This window comes from Phoenix dactylifera, unplaced genomic scaffold, assembly GCF_009389715.1.
Source record: "Phoenix dactylifera cultivar Barhee BC4 unplaced genomic scaffold, palm_55x_up_171113_PBpolish2nd_filt_p 000454F, whole genome shotgun sequence".
NCBI classification, from domain to species: domain Eukaryota; kingdom Viridiplantae; phylum Streptophyta; class Magnoliopsida; order Arecales; family Arecaceae; genus Phoenix; species Phoenix dactylifera.
Window position 1 is genome coordinate 321,624 of NW_024067884.1, and position 22,093 is coordinate 343,716.

The window sequence follows — 22,093 nt, forward strand, 5'->3', positions numbered from 1 at the left end:
GCAAACTGAAGTTCGTGGTTTTGGAAGAAGGTTAGCTTGAAGCTGCACACGTGTCCGGCCTCTACGGGTATCCACACGAAGCAGAGGACCAATCCAAACACTCTAATCTTCCCGGGGTGCTAGCTCCCTTGCAGAGATTTGTTTTGATGGCTGATCACCTCCTTCTCAATCAACTCTTGAATGTCAGAGGGAGGATGAAGAAGAAGAAGACTCCAGGGAGAAGAATCAAAAGGCTAGTTGCAGCCTTTTGATTTCCCTGCGTTGGAACCAAGGATGAAGGCCAAGAGGAGGCGCACGGCTCCTCTTCTTTTTCCTTTGCTGATGGCGGCTGAAAACCCAAGAGAAAAGGGTGGCTCACGGCTGAAAGGAGGGGGAAAAGAATTCACCTAGGGTTTGTTCCTTTACCTCCTTATAAAGACACATGAAGCTCCTACATTTTAGGAGCTTTATGTTTTTCCTTTTGGAGCCAAGAAGAGGGGCGCACGCCCCTCTTCACTTCTCTTTGATTTCGGCCAAGGAGGAGGTTCTCCTCATCACGCATGCCCTACTTGATCCAATCAAGTGGGGCGTGGGGTCTAATGCAAGGTGGTCTAGTCCTCTTCCAAGAGGATTAGGTGCACCTATTTGTTTTCCCTTCAAATCCTAATCCAATTAGGATTTGATTGAATCATGACTCAATTGAACCTTTCAATCCTAATCAAATTAGGAGTCATCATAATTCATTAGATTAATAATTAATTAGGACTTAAGAAATCCTAATCCAATTAGGACTTATTTAATTTTAGTCCTAATCCAATTAGGACTCTACTTTGAATCTGAAGTCCTAATCCAATTAGGACTTCTTAGGAATCCTATTCTAAGTAGGAATCCAAATTGAATTCAAAATCCTAATCTAATTAGGATTGTAGGAATCCTACTCCAAGTAGGACTCCCAGTCCTAGTCCAAGTAGGATTTCCAGTCCTAATCCAATTAGGACTCTAGGAATCCTACTCCAAGTAGGATTCATATTTTAAGTCCAATTAATTAATTCCCAGTGTTCCTTCTTCAACTGATTATCAATCGAATTGATTACTCGTGATTCATAATCACTATTCAACCATCGGATCGATCAATACTTCTAGTGTGTGTGACCCCATAGGTTCTATTCTGACTGGTAGTGAGATATATTGTGATATCTATCATAATATCATTGAAAACTCCTTTCAATGGGTTGGAACAGTTCCAACTCAACTCATTAGGGTTTATCGATCATCAAGATATACCCTGTGAGTCTCACCATCCACCAGTGACACCTAGCAGCATGTAGTGGCCACCCAGCAGAATGGAATCATGAACCTCTAGGTGCAGTTGTCGTGTGATACAGTCCTACTATCGTGGATCCCTACAGGACGGAGGTCATGGATAACTCGTCAAACCCCTTCGTCTGTCATATGTCAAGATTTATTCGACTCGAGTTCGATAGTGGAAAACTCTTTCTCCACTTTCTATTACTGCCCTGGCCAAGGTCTTAGAACTCAGTCTAACAAATCACATAGGATCACTCCTCTTCTATCAAGGTCGATAGATTCCATATAAGTGCATACCCTTCTCCTACAGTGAACTTACTGCAGCCAATCTACACTACAAGGACCCATATAACTAGAGACCATGTATACATGTAGTCAAACTACAATAACCTCACTGTGAGTAGCTGAAGCACCGCAGGTCAAAGGACCAGTCATACTACTGCAACATCAAGCAAGTTACTGATGAGTGGATAGACATCCAAGTGACTTCTTGTCTCGGTCACGCTCAGTACCCTTGTTCTCTAACAAGCACCTGCACTATCACTTCAGTGTCCCTACACTGTGGACTCAAGTCTCGTCCATCCAGAAGGAAAGTGATCTGTGCACTGATCGAATCGATCACCGTCCTCATGATGATCCATTGATTAGGAGCATTTAGAAATTAATCACCAATGATACATGGTTCAAATTCTCAACTCTTGAGAATATGCATCATCATCTTATTAATTTCTTGGACGATTCATAGACGCATAAATAATATGAATGAAAAGATGCCTTTTATTTATTCAATAATAAATAGTCAAGTACAAAATTATGTCCCTAGAATTAATAATGTGTCAGCCAGATTGGCTTCTAGGGCATACATCTAACAGATGAGGCTTAGCCCATAAAGATAGATCACCACGGTGGGAACCCAATCTTAAAAGGTTCAATGGGTAGAAACAAACCGGAGTGTGACTAAGAGGAGCACTGTTTTATGTTTTCCTCATTCCTATGGCGCTAGTGCTAATAAAAGCAAACGGTAGGATGAGTTTATTTGTATAACTCTTAATGAGTATGAGATCCAAGAGGTAAGAGCTTCCTTACTAGCTTTCTTATTAGGGCTCATCTATATATGCAGTCGTGAGGCCGTGATTATGGAAAAAGGGTGATTTCCTAAAAAGCATATGATGGATATATGCGCATGTCCATATTAGCGCAACCCGCTTAGAACCCAGATCAGGCTATATTATGTGTGCTGTTGATTTATTCTGAGCCATAGACCGAGGTTCAAGGTTAAGACCACCTTGGCTCCACATATGTAATCAATTATCACTAAGTGAAGATTCAAACCAAAAGGTACCTACACCTATTACATAATATAAGATATCCAGCATTTTGTTTTGATTTTAATATTTAAAAATTAATTTTTGTGGGAAATTGAGGGAAAAATTAAATACGCACGCGGTCTTCTTGGGTTGCGTGCACGTTTGAAATTGGAAACGCCCGTTGGGCTTTTTTTTGGGAATAAATGGGCGCGCGCCAACGGGCGTCTGCTGGCGCACGTTGCCAGCATCCGAGTGAAGAGCGCAGATGCGTCCGTAAAATTACCTATATACCCCTGCTACCTCGTTTTTCATCCTTTTGGGGTACGAAAAAAATAGAGAAAAATATTGAAAAAATTCCAAAGAAAAGTTCTTCCTTCTTTTAGCCATTTCTAATTTTTATTTTTGCTCTTTTATATTTTATTTTATTTCTTTTATTTTGTTTTTTGCTTGATCTGCGAGTCTAATCGGATTCGGTTTGGCTTCTTCCGAGACGTACCGAAAAAGAAATTTAGAGTCGTTGTATCTCTGAGGAGGATTGCCGGAAGACCTGTACATGGGAACAAACACTTCTTTGGGACAGCGTCTACGCACTTCGACCTGCCTTCAATCAGACTATTTTTCTTATTTTCATTTTAAATTTAATATTAGTAGATTTGTAGGATTTGTAATTTTATGATTTAAATCTATTAAATGAATAGATTTATTTTGTGTTAGGATAAATTTCTATTGTGCTAAAATAGATTTATTTTGATGCCTAATAATATATATATATATATATTATTGTTTTAAGAGTTTCTACTAATTGTAATTTTTAGATGCATCTGCTTATTTAGGTGATATATTCCTATCAACATTATGTCGCATACTTTTTTTAACCATGATGACGAAGGCGCACGATTCTCTGAATTGCAGCAACAAATATTTTTCGCTAATAAAATAAGTAAAATAATAATGACCAAACCGAACTTCCACAAGCCAAAAGATGCTCGGATGTTGAGCGAGAGAGACACCCACAAGTACATTATTCATGAGTCGCACTCTACCACCAAATAAATTCTCCGACCCACTCAAGGTTGCTATGAACCACATTCAAATGATTGGACACATTATGGAAAATATCTTCCTGCCTCCAAACCACAAAAATCAAAGCGTGTGCTATTTTTTTTAATTTTTTTTCCTGAATACTCTCCTAAATGTCAAATTTTACATCAATATTTTTTTAAAATTATATTTATATATATATTATCGTAAAACACTTGTTTTGCTATTATGTTCTTTTTTTATTTTTATTTTTGCATATGTACCCACATCATCTAATATCATTAAAAAATTAACGATTTTAAATTAAAATGACTAAAATATTCTTAATAGGTAGATGTGCAAAAATGAACATTTATAAAATAGTTGGACAAAAAAATAATTTCAAAAAATATTTTATTTTTAATTAAAATAAATATGGTTTTTATTAACGGTATTAAAAGAATCGTTATATTAGGAATATTCGTACAATAATAGTACTTTATGGAGGTACAGAAATAAATATAAATTTTAAAAAAGTATCCATGCAAATTTGAATTGTGAGAAAGGTATTCATGAAAGAAAAAAAAAAAAGAAAATCCTCCATACATAATCAACAGCCAAGGAGCTGATATTAACATCTGATGTAAGGTACACTATACCTATCTATATACAATATTAAACCCACATCAGCAAGAATAGAGTCTTGAGAAAAAATTACATAAATTGTTGGTAGCGAACTCTCGATGCTCCCAATCCGCCACTTGATTCGCCGTCCAACAATAATAGGTAGCTTTAAGCAGAGAACATATATTCTTTCATAATAAAAGATCCTCGAAACGATGATTGATGGGATAATTTATCTGTGAGACGTTATTAATCCATATGATGACTACCTATATGAATCACCTTCCATCCATATTTATTAATCCATATGATGACTACCTATAGCACTGGAAATTAGGAACGAAATAGTGGCAAAAGGAGTGTGGTAGGTGGACATGACGCTACCACTCTGGTTAGGTTAAAACTTTCTCTCGCCCTTCCGTGGAAAAGTTGTCTCAAGCTGACCCTTTTCTCCATGGCTCCGTGATTGGCTGTTTTTGTCCTTTGGCGTTTTGCCATAGCCTGTCCTCTTGCTCCTCTTCATCCAAATTCAAGTCCTTTGGCATCAAGTTCCCATTGCCATGTTAACTCCTATTGCCCAGACAAAACACTGCCATGGATGCGAGCATTCTATAAACCACTGAGGAGTATCACCTTTTATCGATCAATAAAGTGACAGCAGCTACGGAGGGAAGTGAGACTCGATTCGACAGAGCCCGCAGGATCACGTCACGTGGCAGAAGGACAGCAAAAGCAGTAAACGGGACACTGCGAGCCGCTCCTCCAAAATGAATACAAAAGGCGAGTAGGTGAGGCCGGGCCACCTCCATGTATATAAATAACAATGATAATAATAATAATAAGACATCAAGTTTGAACGAGTTCCATGGTTGTTGCATTCGACCAGGATTTATTCTTTGTTATTTAATGGCACTAAGGTTGACGCCAGAAGAGAACCGACGGTTGCGGGTACGCATGGCACACGACCTAAAGGTGCTGATCAAGTGGAGCAAGCCAATTGGGCGGCCAATATTTTGCTCCTCAGGCGAGCTAAATCAACCAAGTTATAACCATGAATCAAAGGTGGGTTTTTGTCGGGGCAAAACTGGGGCAAACATGAATCTGGCTTTATCTAGGGTTTGGTTCACGGGAACCCAAAGTTCGGCGAGCGTACAACTTGTGGAGGTATCTTCAGGCAATCGGGCTGTGATGATTTCGGTTTTGATAGCGGTCAGTCTGGGGCTGGCGGCGGCGCTCGAATTAGGGAGAAGGAGAAAAACAAAGTAATGTGCTTTAGAGGGGATTAAAGAGAGGAGGGAGGGAGCTATGGCGGCAACGCTCAGCTAAGGTGGTGCAGTGGCCACGGAAGAAGGAGAAGAAAGAGGAAGGAGAGAGCTCGGTGGTGAATCAACTGCAGGAGATGGAAGATTTATAGGTGGGTTTTTGAAGGGATAAGGTTGGGTCGTTGTGCCGCCCACGATTCTTACGGCGGATGAGCTCGACCGAACATCCAAAGGCTATTTGAACGGCCCGTGGAGGCCTTACCAACCACAGCTCCGTGTGGTTCTCCACGGCGAGCGATCGGCCGGGGATCGCGATCCACTCAACCATAGAGGCGAAGAAGCAGAGGATCGTGATCGTGATCACAATCCTTTGTTTTAGTCCGCCTTTCTCGAAGTCGATTGGGCCTGTCGACTTCAGCCCAAAATGGCCCACTCTAGGCCGGATCTCATGGTCCTCGGTGGGGCCATTGACAACCAGTAAGCAATTAGGCAATAGACAGTTGCATTACATTAGAGATTGAAGCAGAGATAAGTAGCAGCACTCCTTCCTTAAAATCAAATAAAGGCTTCCTGTAGCGGTTCTCGTGGCTCCTAATGTACAGATTGGTACGTAGAAATATACGTAGAAATATCAGCAGTAGAGTCTAGCTACATTCACCACGTCACATGTTGAGCTCCTAATTTCCTTGCAATGGTCCCAAGGCTTCTCCCAAAGGTCAAATGCTCTCGAGAATCCAGTGCTCATTTGTCCGCCCACATGCTCCCAGCTTTCCAACCGGGCACCTGCGAATGCTGACCGCTCTCGCCGAGTGTACTCACTACCACACGTGGCAGTTCCTGGGCCTGCCACGTCTCACCGGCATTGCGCCATGCACATCCTGGGAGCATCAGGCCACACTCCACTCGTGGCAACCCTATGCCACAACGAGGACTCCACATTGTCCCTCTCCTATATAAGCACCACATCCCCCTGCCTCCCCCCAGCCACTGAATCCCACCAAGCCCAATCCACCCACTGCCCACTTGCTTGCTCGCTCTTTCTTCACCAGCTCGAGCCACATAGCAAAGGAAATGGTTGCCATTGCCAGGATCAGCTCATTGTGCAAGGAGCTTGCCATCGATCAGGTGATCGGTGTTGTCCACGAGGGCAAAGATTCTTATGAATATTATAACCAAAGAGAGTCGACACACGGAGACGGAGATGACGACGATGATGATGGAGATTGTGCTCCAGCTGCATGATTGGAAGGCAATGCCGACCCCAGCGGTGATTGTCTTCGGCTTTTTTAGCACCACTCTGTTACCTTCTAGAGTTCTATGGAAGTATTCAGGCGCTTCCAGTAGACATTAGCAAGACCACTCTATTACCATGATGTTCGGTCTTCTAGACTTCTATGGAAGTATTCAGACGCTTCCAGACATTAGCAACGATGTCTGAACTGTCGACCCTAATCTTATAGTCTATATATATTTCATGTTTCTATGGTCCTTCTATTCTACTCTAGTATGGAATGTTTCTCATGTGTCAGGGGTTTCTCCATGCATGATGAGAACTTGTCCTGATGGATGCCTGTTTCTCCCCCTCTCAGAAGACAACCTATCTCGGAACAGTGAGTGAGACTGAGAGAAGAAAAACAGATGATGCCATCAGAATATTTTCAATGGATAATAACGTGAGGATTGTCGTATGCTACGGATCTAAATAATGTTATCAAAACCTAGAGCCGCTTCAACCGTGTCTAAAGCGCGGAATAATCACATCGCAATGAATACCATAAGGTGTAGTGGTAGGGACTGGTCGTAGCTAAAGGCGAGGCAACGTGTTTGATGGGTGACGTAGCTGCTTAATTTTCTTCTCGTCCGCAGAGAATTTGTCTTTTTCTTTTGGGGAAAAAAAAAAAACCAATCCAGAATAAATAGATCCGTAAAATTAGAAAACAAGATATCCAAATACTGAACATATGCGTTCTGCACGGGCAAATTTTTCAAATTAAAACAGCAGATTTGAATCATGTTTGACAAGAAGTTTGTCTTTTTTGATAAAAAGAAAAAGAACAGCCCCATTGCATTGCTACATCTGCATGCACATGGGCCAGGTTGGCTGATCAGGGGCAAGCCAAGCTTCAAATAGATGTGGCCCGAAAATGTTTCTAAAGCACAGAACGCATAGTTCTCTCCAGACCAAATACAAGCCAGCCAATTTTATAAGAGCTAGTGACTGATACCAAATAGGACCTTCAGCTCCTTTTCCCGATATATGTATGTATGCATGAAAATCAAGGCTTCCACGGGCTACAAGAATTAGAAAAATGACATGACAAGATACAACCAGGATTTGAGCAAAGATGATACAACTAAAAATACAACAAAGGACCCTTGCAGATTTACCATGGGTGAATATTTGTGGTCGGTAAGTGCTCCAACACCCTGGTTGCCTATGGAACGAGCCTGTTGTAGGTTGGCGAGTTGGCTTCATCGCCCGCTCCGCAGCAAGCAGATGCAGCAGGACTCCTTAATCAATCACAAGCAAAACATCAATCGGCTTTTATCACCTAAACCATTTGCAGCCTTACGCCATGAAACTGGTGGCCTGCTCGCCAGAATAACCAGATGCAAGAACGAGCAGCAGCACAGGGCCAATAATTCCTTTTAGCTCAAGGATCCAATCAGAAATGCGTCAGCTGAAGAAACCCCATGGATCAATAAACACAACAGCATCCAAACATCAGAACCAATCTCTCTCTGAGACCAGGAGGGGCTAATCCCCAATCTGCCATCCCAACATCCGAGTTATTAAGAATGCTAGTCATTGTCCAAACCATAAGTAATGGATGGATAGCTCAAGGGAATTCATTCGGCAACAACTGAGATCCTTAAAGCAATGGCAGGATCAAAAATAAAATTTCCGCAAGATGCTCCTTAAGAAGCACCAAATGAAATATTACATAATCATGATTATGACATAATGGTCATGCTAATTCTGCTAATTCTAGCCTTGGGAAGATTGAGACAAAGTATGCATGCCACACCTTTCCAGTGAAATGAAGAGTCAAGGCGTCTGTTTCTGATGACAGCAGGTTCATGCCATCTTTGCAGGCCATGTTGCTTGAGATGACATGATTATTCCCACGATGACTCCAAACAATCCAAGTGCGCTGCCAAAAATTTCAATCACAAAAAATCTTTACAAAGAGTGATGAGTTCTGAGCATCAGATAGTGCACAGCTGCTTCCAATAATTCCCACACAAAGCCTGTTGTCAAAGACACCCTCAATTTTTTGATTTAAAATGAATTACAACTTTTTCTTTCATCAGGAAAATCCCTTGAATAAATATTGAAAAACTCGAATGATAACATACCCACAAACTAGATTTGCAAAGCCCACAATGATCCCAGAAGCAAAGATTGCATAGCTAGCTCTAAGAGACTCTGGAGCGTACATTTTAGATTCCGGCACACTTTCTAATTTAGTTTGTAGGATGATTGCAACAATAACAACACCATATATTGCAACAGCCTCACAAAAAATAACACTGCAAAACAAGAAATTTCAACATAATCTTCAAGAAGTGTTAAATATAAGTGCAATTTAAATCATTCTCAGCAATGACAAATAGACAATAGTTCATATACGCAACATCATCATCATCACATAAATATTTTTTTCTAAAAAAAAAAGCATCCATGTGCATCTGCATCATTACCTACACAGATCATTGTTTGAATATACAAGTCACAGTTCAGAGCCAACAATTTGATTAAAACACCAAATAACTTATGTTCTGCATTAAACATTATCTGGCATACAAAGAATTAAAACAAATACTGAAATACAAGTTCACTGGAGAAGTAAACAGAAACAAATGATTTATTCTTAACGGCAATAAACGCGCACATGAAACATCACTTACACATAGTAATTGAAGACTTTCAATTTGATTTGACTAAAACATCAATCCTTTTTATGTTTTACATTAAACTTTATCTGATAAAATCATGAAGACACCTTAGATTAATTCTGTTAATGATAGAGAAATTAATTTTACATCAGGGGAGAGAACAAATATATGAGTGTTCTTAAAATCTTGCAATTTAAGATTATCAGTAGTGACACCATATAGACACCCTTCCTTTAGGGGCTGTTTGGATACTTGCATAAATAACCCTAAGAATGATCCGTGTATGGCAGACTCTTAGAACAGAATATCCTTGGGAGAGACATTTAAATTATTTAAGGAAATCATTGATCTTAGAATCCTAAAAAAGTTGGAATATTATGAATCACCTTTTCAAGAATAGTGCAGAATCCCTCCTTTTTTGGGATTGTGCGCAATCTCAAAGCTCCCTGTTTGTGCTGATTTCTCCTCTCTTGTTGCTTCATCTCTTTTCAGCTTTCAGCTGAATTAGCAACTCATCAGGGACAATGATGTATTCAGGCATCCGAACAGGCCCTCATTGTCTAAGATCCAAGATGAACTTGGAAAGAGCATTTAGATGGGTGTGAGCATGAGCATGCTGAAGAAGCTAAATTCTTCCTTCAATCATTCACGTACAGTGAGTTAAATATACATTTTTGGAATAGCATGTTGCGAAAGGTAAGGGTGGATAATGTAAACACCTCAGCCTTCAGCACCCAGTTTTTAGGTGCTTTATCAAAGAAAACTTTAAGATAATTTTTGAAGTAGTGATGATTGACCATTCAACTATCTTTTTTCAGCTCAAGCAGAGCTTACATATTCGAAGGCATATAAGATATTCAATTTTTTTCTTTTTCTGTCTACAGGAATGGTCAACACTATACAAACAGATCACCTCATAACTCTTACAATAATTAACTTCCTGCCAGAAAACTTATCATTCTTTTAAGCAACAAAAGTGCACACTTTCATGCCACTAAATATAATTAGTCTAATGAATCAAAAACAAGGTTCTAGGTTCTCTAAAGTATAACATAACTTGCAATGCGTGCAAGGGTAGCATTCTGAAAAGACATAAGAGGTAGTCAAACGCTCCTTTTACAGTAAGGAGTTTGAGGATCCTAGTGTTATTTTGATGCTTACAAATCCATTGAGGCCATATGGAAGTGCTAATGCTATTAACTCAATTAATCCAGTACATATGTGAGTAAGGAAGAAATATTCGATACATCATTGATAAATGACACACCCCCGATACATTCACGATACATTAAGAATATATGGTCAAAACCACTATCAAGAATTGATAACGAGATATAATTTGTAATAGAGAATGGTAGAAAGCTCAAGAATCCATTTTGGCAAAGTTTCACGTTAAAAATACCTAAAAGGGCAATTCGGTAATTTCAACTATTAAGGGTATGAAACTCTATTGTGCCATGCATCGTAATTTGCTTGGAATATCATATTGTTGTTTCAATATGCATAACTAACCTTCAAAGTACAGAAAAAACATGGTTAGAGTTGACCCCAATTAGTTTGGAGTCGACCCCGATACATTTGGCACGCCTTGGAACGAAGTGGCACGCCTTTGGAACACTTGGCACAGAGTAGGAGTCGACCCTAGAAGAGATGGAGTCGACCCTGACACGTTTTAGAAATATTCTGGCACATTCTAGCACTTATGGCACGGATGAACAGTACTTGGGTCGACCCAAGTGAAAGTTGAGTCGACCCCATCTTCAAGCCTCAAGAAAACAAGTCTCTGGAATCCCTGAGAGGGTCGACCCCAATGGAACTTGAGTCGACCCAACCTTGAGTCGACCTTAACTGAACTTGAGTCGACCCAACCTTGAGTCGACCCCAAAAAGAGTTGAGTCGACCCCAGTGAAAAACGGCTGAAATATAAGGTTCTGTGTTTCCTGAGAGGGCTGACCCCAATGTAGCATGAGTCGACCCCATTGAAAGTTGGATCGACCCCAGTGAAAGTTGAGTCGACCCCAAGTCTGATGAACAGTGGTTTGAGTCGACCCCAGGAAAGTTTGGATCGACCCAAGCACGGGCAGAAGCATAACGGTTAGTTGTGCAGAAGTGCTTTTTGGACTTCCAACGGCTATAAACGGCTAGTTTCTTCAATCCAACGGTTAGGAAGATCTATTTAGAGGTTGGAGAAGTATTTAAGAGGGAGTATTCATCAGAGGAAGTAAGCTTTTGAAAATACATCAAGCGCATTCAAGAGAAAACCCTAGCAAGGCAAGCTTCATTCAATTGCTTCATTCAAAGAGCCAAAAGGAGGTGGTTGAGCAGATTTCAAGAGACATTAAGAGCTCCACCAATCCTTGAAGAGTGAAGCAATCTTGACAAAGAAGAAAAGAGCCTTATTAAAGGGATAACTATATTCTAAACTCTTCTTTGTAGCTCATAATTATTTTATTTGCTCATTTAGGAGCTTTAGTTTCTTGTTCTTTATTCAACATTGCAGGTTGTTGGTAAGCCCGTAAAACCAACGGTGTAGGTTGTTGGTGAGCCCGTAAAACCAACGGTGTAGGTTGTTGGTAAGCCCGTAAAACCAACGTAGGTTGTTGGTAAGCCCGTAAAACCAACGTAGGTTGTTGGTAAGCCCGTAAAACCAACGTAGGTTGTTGGTGAACCCGTAAAACCAATTGTGAAGGTTCGTCGGTGAGCCCGTAAAACTAACATAGGTTTTTGGTGATCCCGGAAAACCAAAGTGTAAAGGTTTTTGGATTGTGAGCCCGGAAAACAATCCAACTGTAATCCGAGGGATTATAGTGAATTCCCAAGGAAAGGCTTGGGGAGTGGACGTAGGTGCTTGAGGTGTACCGAACCACTATACATTGTCTTGTTTGTGTTGTGCTTGTTCTTGTATTTATTCTTGCTTTATATTTGATTCTTGCTCTAGGGTAAGTTCACACAAGTAACTTAAGAAAGCTTCCACCGCTCTTAACAAGAAAACTTTTAAAGCACCAAATATTTAGAAAAACCCAATTCACCCCCCCTCTTGGGTTGTCACCTTGGGCAACAGAGTTTGTGGCTCATTTACATAGGATGCTGAAATTTTCCAAAGCATTGCATTTTGGCTGAAATTCCTCAGGTGTACTCAAACACTTTGTTTTCTAAAACATGGTGAATGTAGCTGCATTGTAGATGCGGCCCCTTTGACTGCAGCATGTTGCCTATGTACAGCTATGATATGCAGTCATATCATATATGTATGCAATAGCATATGCAATTTGCTCAGTGTTGTCCAACTGCATGGACACAGCATTTGGGGGCCACATATGCAGCCCACTCTTATATGGGCCCCTAAAATGAAGCAGGTCCAAGCTGATGGTTAGGTTTGATGTGGGTCTTAGTTGGGTTTGATATAGATAATAATAATGTCAATATGCCTATTATGTTATAAATATTACTATTGGGAATTAAATATTCAGTAGTAATCACTAATTTTAGTTGTTAATGTAACTAATAATACTAACAACTTATCCAAAATAATATTACAGTCATTTTGCTGATTTTGTTGCATTTACTGAATTTTATGGTTTTTAAATAGTTGCAATTATGTGGCCTGCATAGCGCGTATGCATTATGCAATCCCTTGACTGCCTGCATACTTAACCATCTTTTAAAACACCATCGCTTATGCTAAATAGACACACCAGGTCAGGCAAGCGAGGTAGACCATGTACATTGGCGGCATGGTGGCCTTTGAGGTGACACCAAAAAATCCACAGTAAAAGGGACATGGTAGTGATCTGCTTAAGCATTTGAATGTGTGTTAGCATTAGCTAGCCATATTACAAGGCAAGGTTATCTTGATCATGGTTGCCATTCTGACAAGCAAATGTGGCAATAATAAGAAGAGCTAAGAATTTGTATGTCATGATGTTGACAAGGAGAAACAATCAGCATTAATTGAAGATTCCTTCCAAGGTATTGCTTGGCAATGATGAAATGATAATTTGGAGAATTCAGAGTAATTTTGAGATGCAAAGTGAGAAATGCTTGAAAGAAAAATTATGCTGAGCTGCACTTTTACTTTGTGTCTGCTCGAAGCAATGGATACATGAAAACAAAAAAGAAAAAACAAGCAACCCATCATTTTATTTTGTCTTTAACCTTAACTCTATATATTTCATTTTTTTGTGAGAGTGCTTCTGCAAAATGTATGACACATAATTGATAAAATCAGGACTACCCAAAAGTTGATTTAGAAAATGCTTCCTATGAGGATCTGACCATAGCATCAACATCTTTTGTGCTATGCAAGACATGACTGACCTCATAGTCACTCAATTCTTACCCCCTATGACTAGTGACGGAAATAAGTTCTTCTCGGCACACCATCAGCTCCAGTCTTAGCCACAAAATCATCCCCAAAGATATTATAATTTGAAGTCACACAAGATTTCTGTATTATATACAGGAAAGTGTTCCCCCTAAACTTCCTGTGTTTTGTTGTAGTGGTCAAGTTTGAATCCTCCATAACCCTGTCTTTGGGAACTTCCTACAGTTTGACATGTGAAGTATGCCTGTTGGACAATTCTTTAACGTAACTCATGTTATGGTATATGGAGTCCTAATACCAAAAGGACCTCATATAGAAATTGAAATCTAACCCAAGCTAAAAGCTTAAGCTGTTAGGTTTTGCGCTCCATCATCTATACCAAACTTTCTCTCTTGTATTACTTATTCCATATGTGCCTAAGCTACTTAAATCGTTAAGTTTTCGACCCAATCACCTTTATATTTCCTTCATCCACATATTATTTATTTCATTTGGCACTAAACCTCACACATGACCCTCAACAATCTTCACCTTCACGTGTAAGCCAAGTTCAGCTCCCCTTTGAGTATAATCCACTACTCTCCGACCAAATCTTGTGCCCATTTACTCTTTTGATTGCACCACATGTTGCTGCTGTAACCCAAGAGCTACACTATCCAAGAGCTAGCTTCACTATAGCAAGTTGTGGCTCTAGTCCAAGAGCCAAGCTTTGCCACATGTTTCCAGGAGTTTTAAGATCTTGCACGAACCATGCTTGAGCCTGCACTTTAACCCAGCATGCCTTACTCAATGAAGTCCACTTACCGCAACCATCCGCCGTACCTAGGCTACCACGATTTCACTCTAAGAACTTGCGTGTTACCATTCTCCATAAGAGTCGGCAATTCTAGCACCTTTACAACTTGGAGAGTCCAGGATTTTCAACCATCATCTTTGATATCGCTTGTTGGGGGACCGAGAGTCTTGATACTAAAGGAGTTAATAAATGCATGTGTGTGAATTGAAACCCAACTTAACCTAAAAGCTTAAATCATTAAGTTTTGGATCAAATCATTTTTATCAATCCTTCTTCCTCACATTATTTATTCCATGTGGGACAAAACCTCATGTGTGGCCCCTCAACTACTCTAGCTTATCATCTAGCGCTTCTAGTAAAAGCAAAACCATGAAACTGACATCATTTATTCTGAAAAATGATGCGACATACTCAAGATATAGTATGGGACGTAACGGATCTAGGGCAGAAGTTGTCTAGCCTCTGACGACAGGCTGATAGAACCAAAAGGCATTCATGATGTTTTTCAGCTCAACAGGCAATAACAAATTTAGGGTGCTTTTTTTTCTTTCTCAGCTATAATCAACTTCTCAAATTCCAAAGTTTGGACTTTTATGAATGAAGACACTTTGTGGCACTTCAACTTTCAAGCTTTAGCTTTTTATGTGCTCAAACCACTGCTGACTGTAGTTACCAAATATCTACAATTGAAGAAGCATCGCTTGCTACACTTAATCTGGTAACACTCAAATCCCTAACATTTCATGGTTTCACTGGCACATGGGGACCATATGTAAGTCAAACAAACCTTTTGAAGAAAAGTTTTTTTTAAAATCTAAATTTCATTTATGCTATGATATTGCCCATTCCTTGAAACAGTTTCACAAACCTTAACAGATCAATAAGGCGAATGCTAATAACAACCTTATGGAACAGTGCAATTGGACTGCTAGAGTCATATTTGGGTCAATCAGCAACTCTCGCATAAATGGAACTACAAAGACAGTAAGAATAAAGATAATCATCTATTCGTATCATAGCACCTTTTAAAGAAGGCATCCAAAAAAAAAAAAGCAATTTGAAAACAAAAAAATAGCCAGCAAGGACAAACTTCTTTCAATGATTTTCCATTGCACCACATTCTCAACTATTCATCAAAATCAGCTTACATCATACTCATAATGACAGACAGCACAGACCACATACCACTATACTTAACTGTAACAGTCAAAATCCAAAATTGGCAATGATTTTTATTGAAGGAAAAAAATCTTCGAGTTCAAAGAACATTTACCTGTGTTCAGATTATTTCCAAGCAGAATGCAGGTGGAAATAAAGTAAAAATATCCAAGTAAATATTTTTCTAATCTTTGTAAAAGATTATTTTTTAATAATAAGAAGAAAGAGGAGGAGGAGGAGGAGGAGGAGAAATGCATACCTGATGCGATTCTTGCAGGTGATCCTAGGAGCCTTGATCGCCGCACCAATCAAGCTGCTTCCCGTTATATATTCCCCTAAGAACAAAGGTAATGATAGGAGATAAAGATACTTTCCAATATTGGAAAAAGAAAACAACAATCGAATTAAGCGAAAACGAAGCGCCCGCGGAGGGCGCAGATGATCTCACCAGGCCGCCCCAAGGACGGAGACGCCGATGGAGACGGCTATGCCGACTGCCGAGAAAGTATACGGGGAGATATGCACCAATGCCCGCGACCAGGAGCTCGATCCCGCCATCTTCTTGGATTCGCTCTCCTTTTCCCCCTCTCTTCTCCGAATCAAAAGGGTGGTAGAACGACGAGATTTCTCTCCCGCAAGAACTGATCTCGGTCGAATTGCGAGAAAACGGAACCGAGAGTAGGGTTTCCCGATGGGATTATAACGGGGAGATTAGGGTTTCGATGGCAGGTGGAGTCCGTGGGAATCGACGATAGGACAGAGGACAAGAGGGACCTCGGGGCGGGAGGGATCCCAACGAGGGACGATGAATGAATGCTTCCATAAATTTTCCAGAGAAGTTGAAAATTGGAAATATGTCGTAGATTCCTCTGTAACCCTTAGATATGGATCAGACGGACAGGAAATATAGATAAGCCACGTTGTAGTCCAATATTACCTCTATATTAGCTCGGTGTGTTGTGCTTTATGGCCGTCCGGCCCATTGGTTGATTGATGCGCACCTGGCCAAATGCCTGTCCTTAAACATGTGCGGCTGGTTTCAGACTGGGGTTGGGAGATCAGGCCTGGGCCCACTGCATACGTGGGCCGAGGCATCCCCGGATTCGAGCCCGACAAGGCCATGCAATTTTGTTTTTTTCTCGTTAAAGCGGGTAAATCACACCTAACAAATACGGATACACTCAATAAAATCGAAAAACAAAATACTATAGAGTGGCAGAGGCCATCTAAGCTACCAGAGTGACTGGCTACATAAACAGCCATCCAATCTGCAGCCTATTAGCTTCACGGAAAATATGCTTGTCCTGAAAAGGCCATACAATTTTACGGGCATGGGAAGATTTAATTTGTATCTGTTTTTTTTTTGGCTTTGTTTATTTTTTGAACACAGTCACTGGATCAGATGAAAATATTGATTTAGGATCTGAATTCTGAAATCTTAATCCAGTACCAGAGTTTTCTTGATTGGGTCCTCATCCCTCGACCGACTCATTTATATGCCTGCATCTAATCACATCAACCCATCGTATTTTATTTTTTTTTAAAGGGATTAAGTTTTTTTTCTCTATTATATTTTTTAAAAAGATAATATTTAACTAAGAAAAATATTTATTATCATTTTTTATCGGTGGACTGGTATATGGAAGATGCCTGCCGCCCATATAACTCCATAAATTGTTGCATCCATCCTGGACTGCCACGAGAAATTATCGTACTAGTTGAGGAGAAGATGACGCCAGAAAACAACATTTCTTAACTAACCAAAGTATTTTTCTATTTTTTTCTGTATAAAAGATAATTATTGTAAAAATAATCTCAAAATAAAAGACCGTACTATTAAAATAGTATACGGCATGCAGTGCACATAAGGGGAACATTTTATAAACAAATATGATCTCATCGATTAATAAAGTTTGGTGAACATGATCTCTCAATAATCTCATGTGGTATTTTATTTTTAACTATTTTAGATTAAATATCTAAGTGTACGAATTTTTTCTAAAAATGTGCATATTACGAAAAGCAGAGGAAGCTCCGTAATGTCGACGGAGAGTGAAGACGTAAGGGTTGGGAAATATGCGTTGGACTGCGAGAAAGCGAAGGTTGGCCTCCAAGTGGCGACTCTACGCGGAACTCAAATACCGGGTACCGCAGCGCTCGTGATCTCTTCGTGGCATAGATGTCGAACGGAAAAATGCGTTCTGCTCGCGTCCTACTCCACTAAAGCCTTTTATTGACTCGGACGATACAGCCGTCCACGTGGAACAATAGCTATGCCTAAGGGAATGCTCTAGCTAAAAATTAATTTTGGATCTATCACAACAGTTATACCGAGCCACCTTTTCTTTTTATTATTTTATTAGCAGCAATTTACAAAGTTTGTTGCATTTAGCGATTCAATTAATGCTTCCTATGTCATCATTTTTTCCCCAATAATTGAGCCCTTGATCACGATCAATTAGTTCTTAAGATTGCTTCGTAGGGTCTAAAATTCTTATAGATCAAAAACTCGACTACAAGGATGAAAGTCATATATTCAGATGAAAAACCTATTTCTCATTACAAAGTGCTTCCGGACCGGACCTTGACACCTAAAACCACCAAAGTATCGTAAGCGAATTGCGCTCATCCATCGAACCCGTGGCGTGCCTGCGGTTCAATGCTTTGATACCTAATTTTAGCCTCCCAACTTGAGAACGTGGAGGCATCGATGATAACCAAAATTTACTAAGTTTTCTTCCACATGCCTCCACGATCCAAGATCCTGCTTCCCGGCCAATTAGGATCTAAGTCAAGAAAGACGTTATCGGGATTAGTCTCCCGGAAGACTTCACGCACTGTTATTATTATTTTAGAAGGCGCCGTGTCAATTGGCTCAATTTGGTACCAGTAGCTAGCACGTCCAGCTGGCGCAGAGCTTTCTGTACTCTTTTCAAGTCAATATTTTTTTATACTAAATAATTCTAACATAAATAGATCTAAAATAGTCTAACTCCCGGCAGCTTTCCCTCGCCGAACTACGAGAAATGATTAGCCACAGCTGGTCAAAGTCTTTCGCAGCGCTATATGTCACGAAGGCCGAGTGGTTCCCTCTTCCGTCCTTCCGCGATCGACCACTTCGGCCGGCTCGGATATGGGTATGGAGGAGGACTAGAGAGGCGATTCTGTGCACCGCACCGTAGGCGACGTAGACTGCCGATTTGCGGAGCTGGAGATTAGGTTTTACTCTCGCGTTCCGCTTTTACTTTTCTCTTCCAGTATGCTAGGGTTTGGATCCCGCATATTTAGGTATGACTCTCTCTGAAAATTGCTGGATTTCTGGATAAATGTATTAGGTTTTCAAGGGGAGACCGCTCGATTGCACTCGCAAAATCAGCAGAACTCAATTTGGGGTGCGTGAATCCGAGGTAATCGCTTTTGAATTCCGAATCTAATGGATCTAGAACGGGAATCAAAGCTACGGCTTCTTGATGTTGATCTGATTTTGGTCATTGACATTCCGATTGATTTTGATGGCTCTTAGTAGTTAAGATCGTTCATATCTTGCCGGCCAAACGTATTCTTGTAACTTTTTTCTTCTTCTTGTTTTTTGTTGCTGATTTAGTACACCGGCGTTTTGAGAAGTTCTCCCCTTTCAGCGTCAAATTAAGCCCGCTACATAAGTTGGTGGAGATACTTGGCGGTCATGGCTGTCATCAACTTTGATGCCTCGAAGCAGTACTACACCACTACGGGGCTTGTCGTAGGATATGCTCTCTGTTCGAGCTTGCTCGCCATTATAAACAAATATGCCATCACAAAGTTCAGTTACCCTGGCCTCTTAACTGCGCTGCAATACTTGACTTCTGCTCTCGGTGTCTGGGTTCTTGGAAAGTTCGGATTTTTACACCATGATCCTTTCACCCTCGAGAATGCCAAAAAATTCTTGCCTGCAGCCACTGTGTTTTATCTCGCCATCTTCACCAACACCAATCTCCTTCGCCATGCCAATGTCGATACGTTTATAGTTTTCCGATCCCTAACTCCACTGCTGGTTGCTGTTGCTGATACTGTCTTCAGAAAGCAGCCTTGTCCTTCGAAACTCACATTCTCTTCGCTTGTCATTATATTGAGCAGTGCGGTTGGGTATGTGATCACTGATTCGGCATTCACCCTCACTGCATACTCATGGGCGTTTGCTTATTTGGTTACCATCACAACAGAGATGGTTTACATAAAGCATATGGTGACCAACCTTGGACTCAATACATGGGGATTTGTTCTCTACAACAATTTCCTCTCCTTGTTGATGGCCCCATTGTTTTGGGTTGTGACCGGGGAGTATATTGATGTTTTCACCGCTGTTGGGTCGAGTTCTGGGGGGTGGTTGAGGTTGGATGCTTTTGTTGCGGTGGCTTTGTCATGTGTCTTTGGATTGCTCATCAGTTTCTTTGGGTTTGCGGCGAGGAAAGCAATCTCGGCCACGGCATTTACAGTGACCGGTGTTGTCAACAAGTTTCTTACTGTTGCTATCAATGTGATGATCTGGGATAAGCATGCAAGCTCATTTGGTCTGGCTTGCTTGCTTTTAACTCTCGTTGGGGGAGTTCTTTATCAACAATCAGTTACTCCTAAGCCAGGGCCTTCATCTGAGCGTGAAACTGCAGCATCAAAACAGGCAGATTGTGGGGTCGAAGATGGTGATTCTGAACTTCTCATAAAAGGTGGTGATTCGGAAGACGCGAACCAAGATATTGAACTGTCTGCTAAGGGTTCCAAAGTGTGAACCTTATGTTGAAGCTGTGTCTCAAAGGTTTACTCATTCTATTATTAGGATAAGAACTATGTTACTGGGTTAATCTTTTTGCTCATTTATACTTCTTTCTTGCATGGAAACCACGTTAACGGTTTTCTATCATGGGAGGAGAAATACCTAGCTATACTATCCTTGCTATTCTTGTTGCTTTACAAACATTTGTCACCTTTTGAGGATTTTTAATAATTCAAATATCTGGGTTTGTGGCATTGTAGTTTCTTTTGTAAAGGCACTTTCTATTGGTAACAGGTGATAGATGTTAGTAAGTGTATATGCAATTGCACAAGTCAAACTATCTCATTTAGGATTTTCTGCTAATAAATCAAATCATGGATCAGATTTTACCTCAACCAATCCAAACTTTTCAGCAAATCCAAAGCTATTTGCAGACGTGCTTAATTTATAATGAGGGTGTACCCACTATTCTTGATTGATTAGGGTTTTCAGGCATCAATTGCTTCATAAAGTCACAATTTAATTTCGATCGTGGCTTGATCTCCAAAACGAGTTCAGAATGTCAAACTGAAATCATGGTATATTATGCTCAATTTTGTGGGTGCCAGGGCATATAAAATATTTGTCACCTTGCTCTGAAAATATTGTGGTTTGAACTACTCTTGACTAATTGCACAGACTCCAACATCTTTGCAAAGTCATTCAGCAAAGGATTGTGGTTCTCTGCGGTTACATATTTTAGACAGTTGAAACTAAAATATGTCACTTTGCACCGAAAATATCATGGTCTGGAGTATGCTTGGCTAAGTTGTGCATACTAAAATTACCTTTGCGAAGTCATTCAGCACAGCATGGCGATCTCATGGTGACAGACATATGCTCAAGGATTTTTTGTTTTATGTGGTTATGTTACATATTTCGGAGAATTGAAACTTCGAGGATATCAGTTAAAGACCCAGCAAATGATAATAGTGTTGGTGTATCATAGGATTAAGGCAGTCATAGAGGTGAACAAATGACGTTCTATATTAAAATCACCTTTCTACCAAAAGTCGCTGTACCTCAAGTTATTGAATGCTAATTTTCGGTAACCACTGTGTGGATATGAGGTACAAGTGAGTTTCTGATTTTTGGTATCCACTGTTTGGAATGCAAGCGAGTTTCTTCATGTCCAATAATTTTGATTATTTGTTTATGTTGATCAAATTACTAGCATCGGTCAAATGGAAAATCATGATTCTGTTTTTTTTTCTTCTTTTTTTTTCAATGGGTGTATCCTTAGTTTGTGAATAAAGAAATTGATAATCACTTATCCTATTTACATCTAGCATTGGGAAAACCGAAGGGCTTGCATAGTAGCATTTCTAGAATACTCTAGTACATGAGTCAAGAGGCTTCATTTTGTATAGTTGGATACACCAAATACATATCATGGATGAAATTCATGGAAAACATATAAAAATACAAAAGGCAAAATGTTGACTGTAACCCATGTATCTTCGAGACTGTACCTTATTCTCATTATGGATCCTAGACCTAAAACTCCAAAAGAAGTCAAAAGGTTTGGCCAAGATTGGTTTTAAGACTTTCTTACCTAAATAACATGAATTCGTAGATACGGGGAGGTAGAGAAAATGCAGACTGATATTGCGTCAACCTAGTGAA

The 22,093-nt window shown here is 40.1% G+C and overlaps 1 protein-coding gene and 1 pseudogene across 1 annotated transcript; one reads left to right on the forward strand and one right to left on the reverse strand.

Moving 5' to 3' along the window:
* Positions 1-7,719: 7,719 nt before the first annotated feature.
* LOC103697293 lies at positions 7,720-16,517 on the reverse strand (annotated as a pseudogene).
* Positions 16,518-18,665: 2,148 nt separating this feature from the next.
* Positions 18,666-20,687, forward strand: LOC103697295 (GDP-fucose transporter 1-like). Its single transcript, XM_008779127.3, has 3 exons — positions 18,666-18,897; positions 19,014-19,085; positions 19,283-20,687. Exon 3 carries the CDS (start codon positions 19,364-19,366, stop codon positions 20,441-20,443), a length of 1,080 nt encoding a protein of 359 aa, XP_008777349.2. The 5' UTR covers positions 18,666-18,897; positions 19,014-19,085; positions 19,283-19,363; the 3' UTR covers positions 20,444-20,687.
* Positions 20,688-22,093: the final 1,406 nt, after the last annotated feature.

What these genes read in the sequence shown, in the direction of transcription:
- LOC103697295 (XM_008779127.3), top strand. Translation starts at nt 19,364, where the DNA reads ATGGCTGTCATCAACTTTGATGCCTCGAAGCAGTACTACACCACTACG.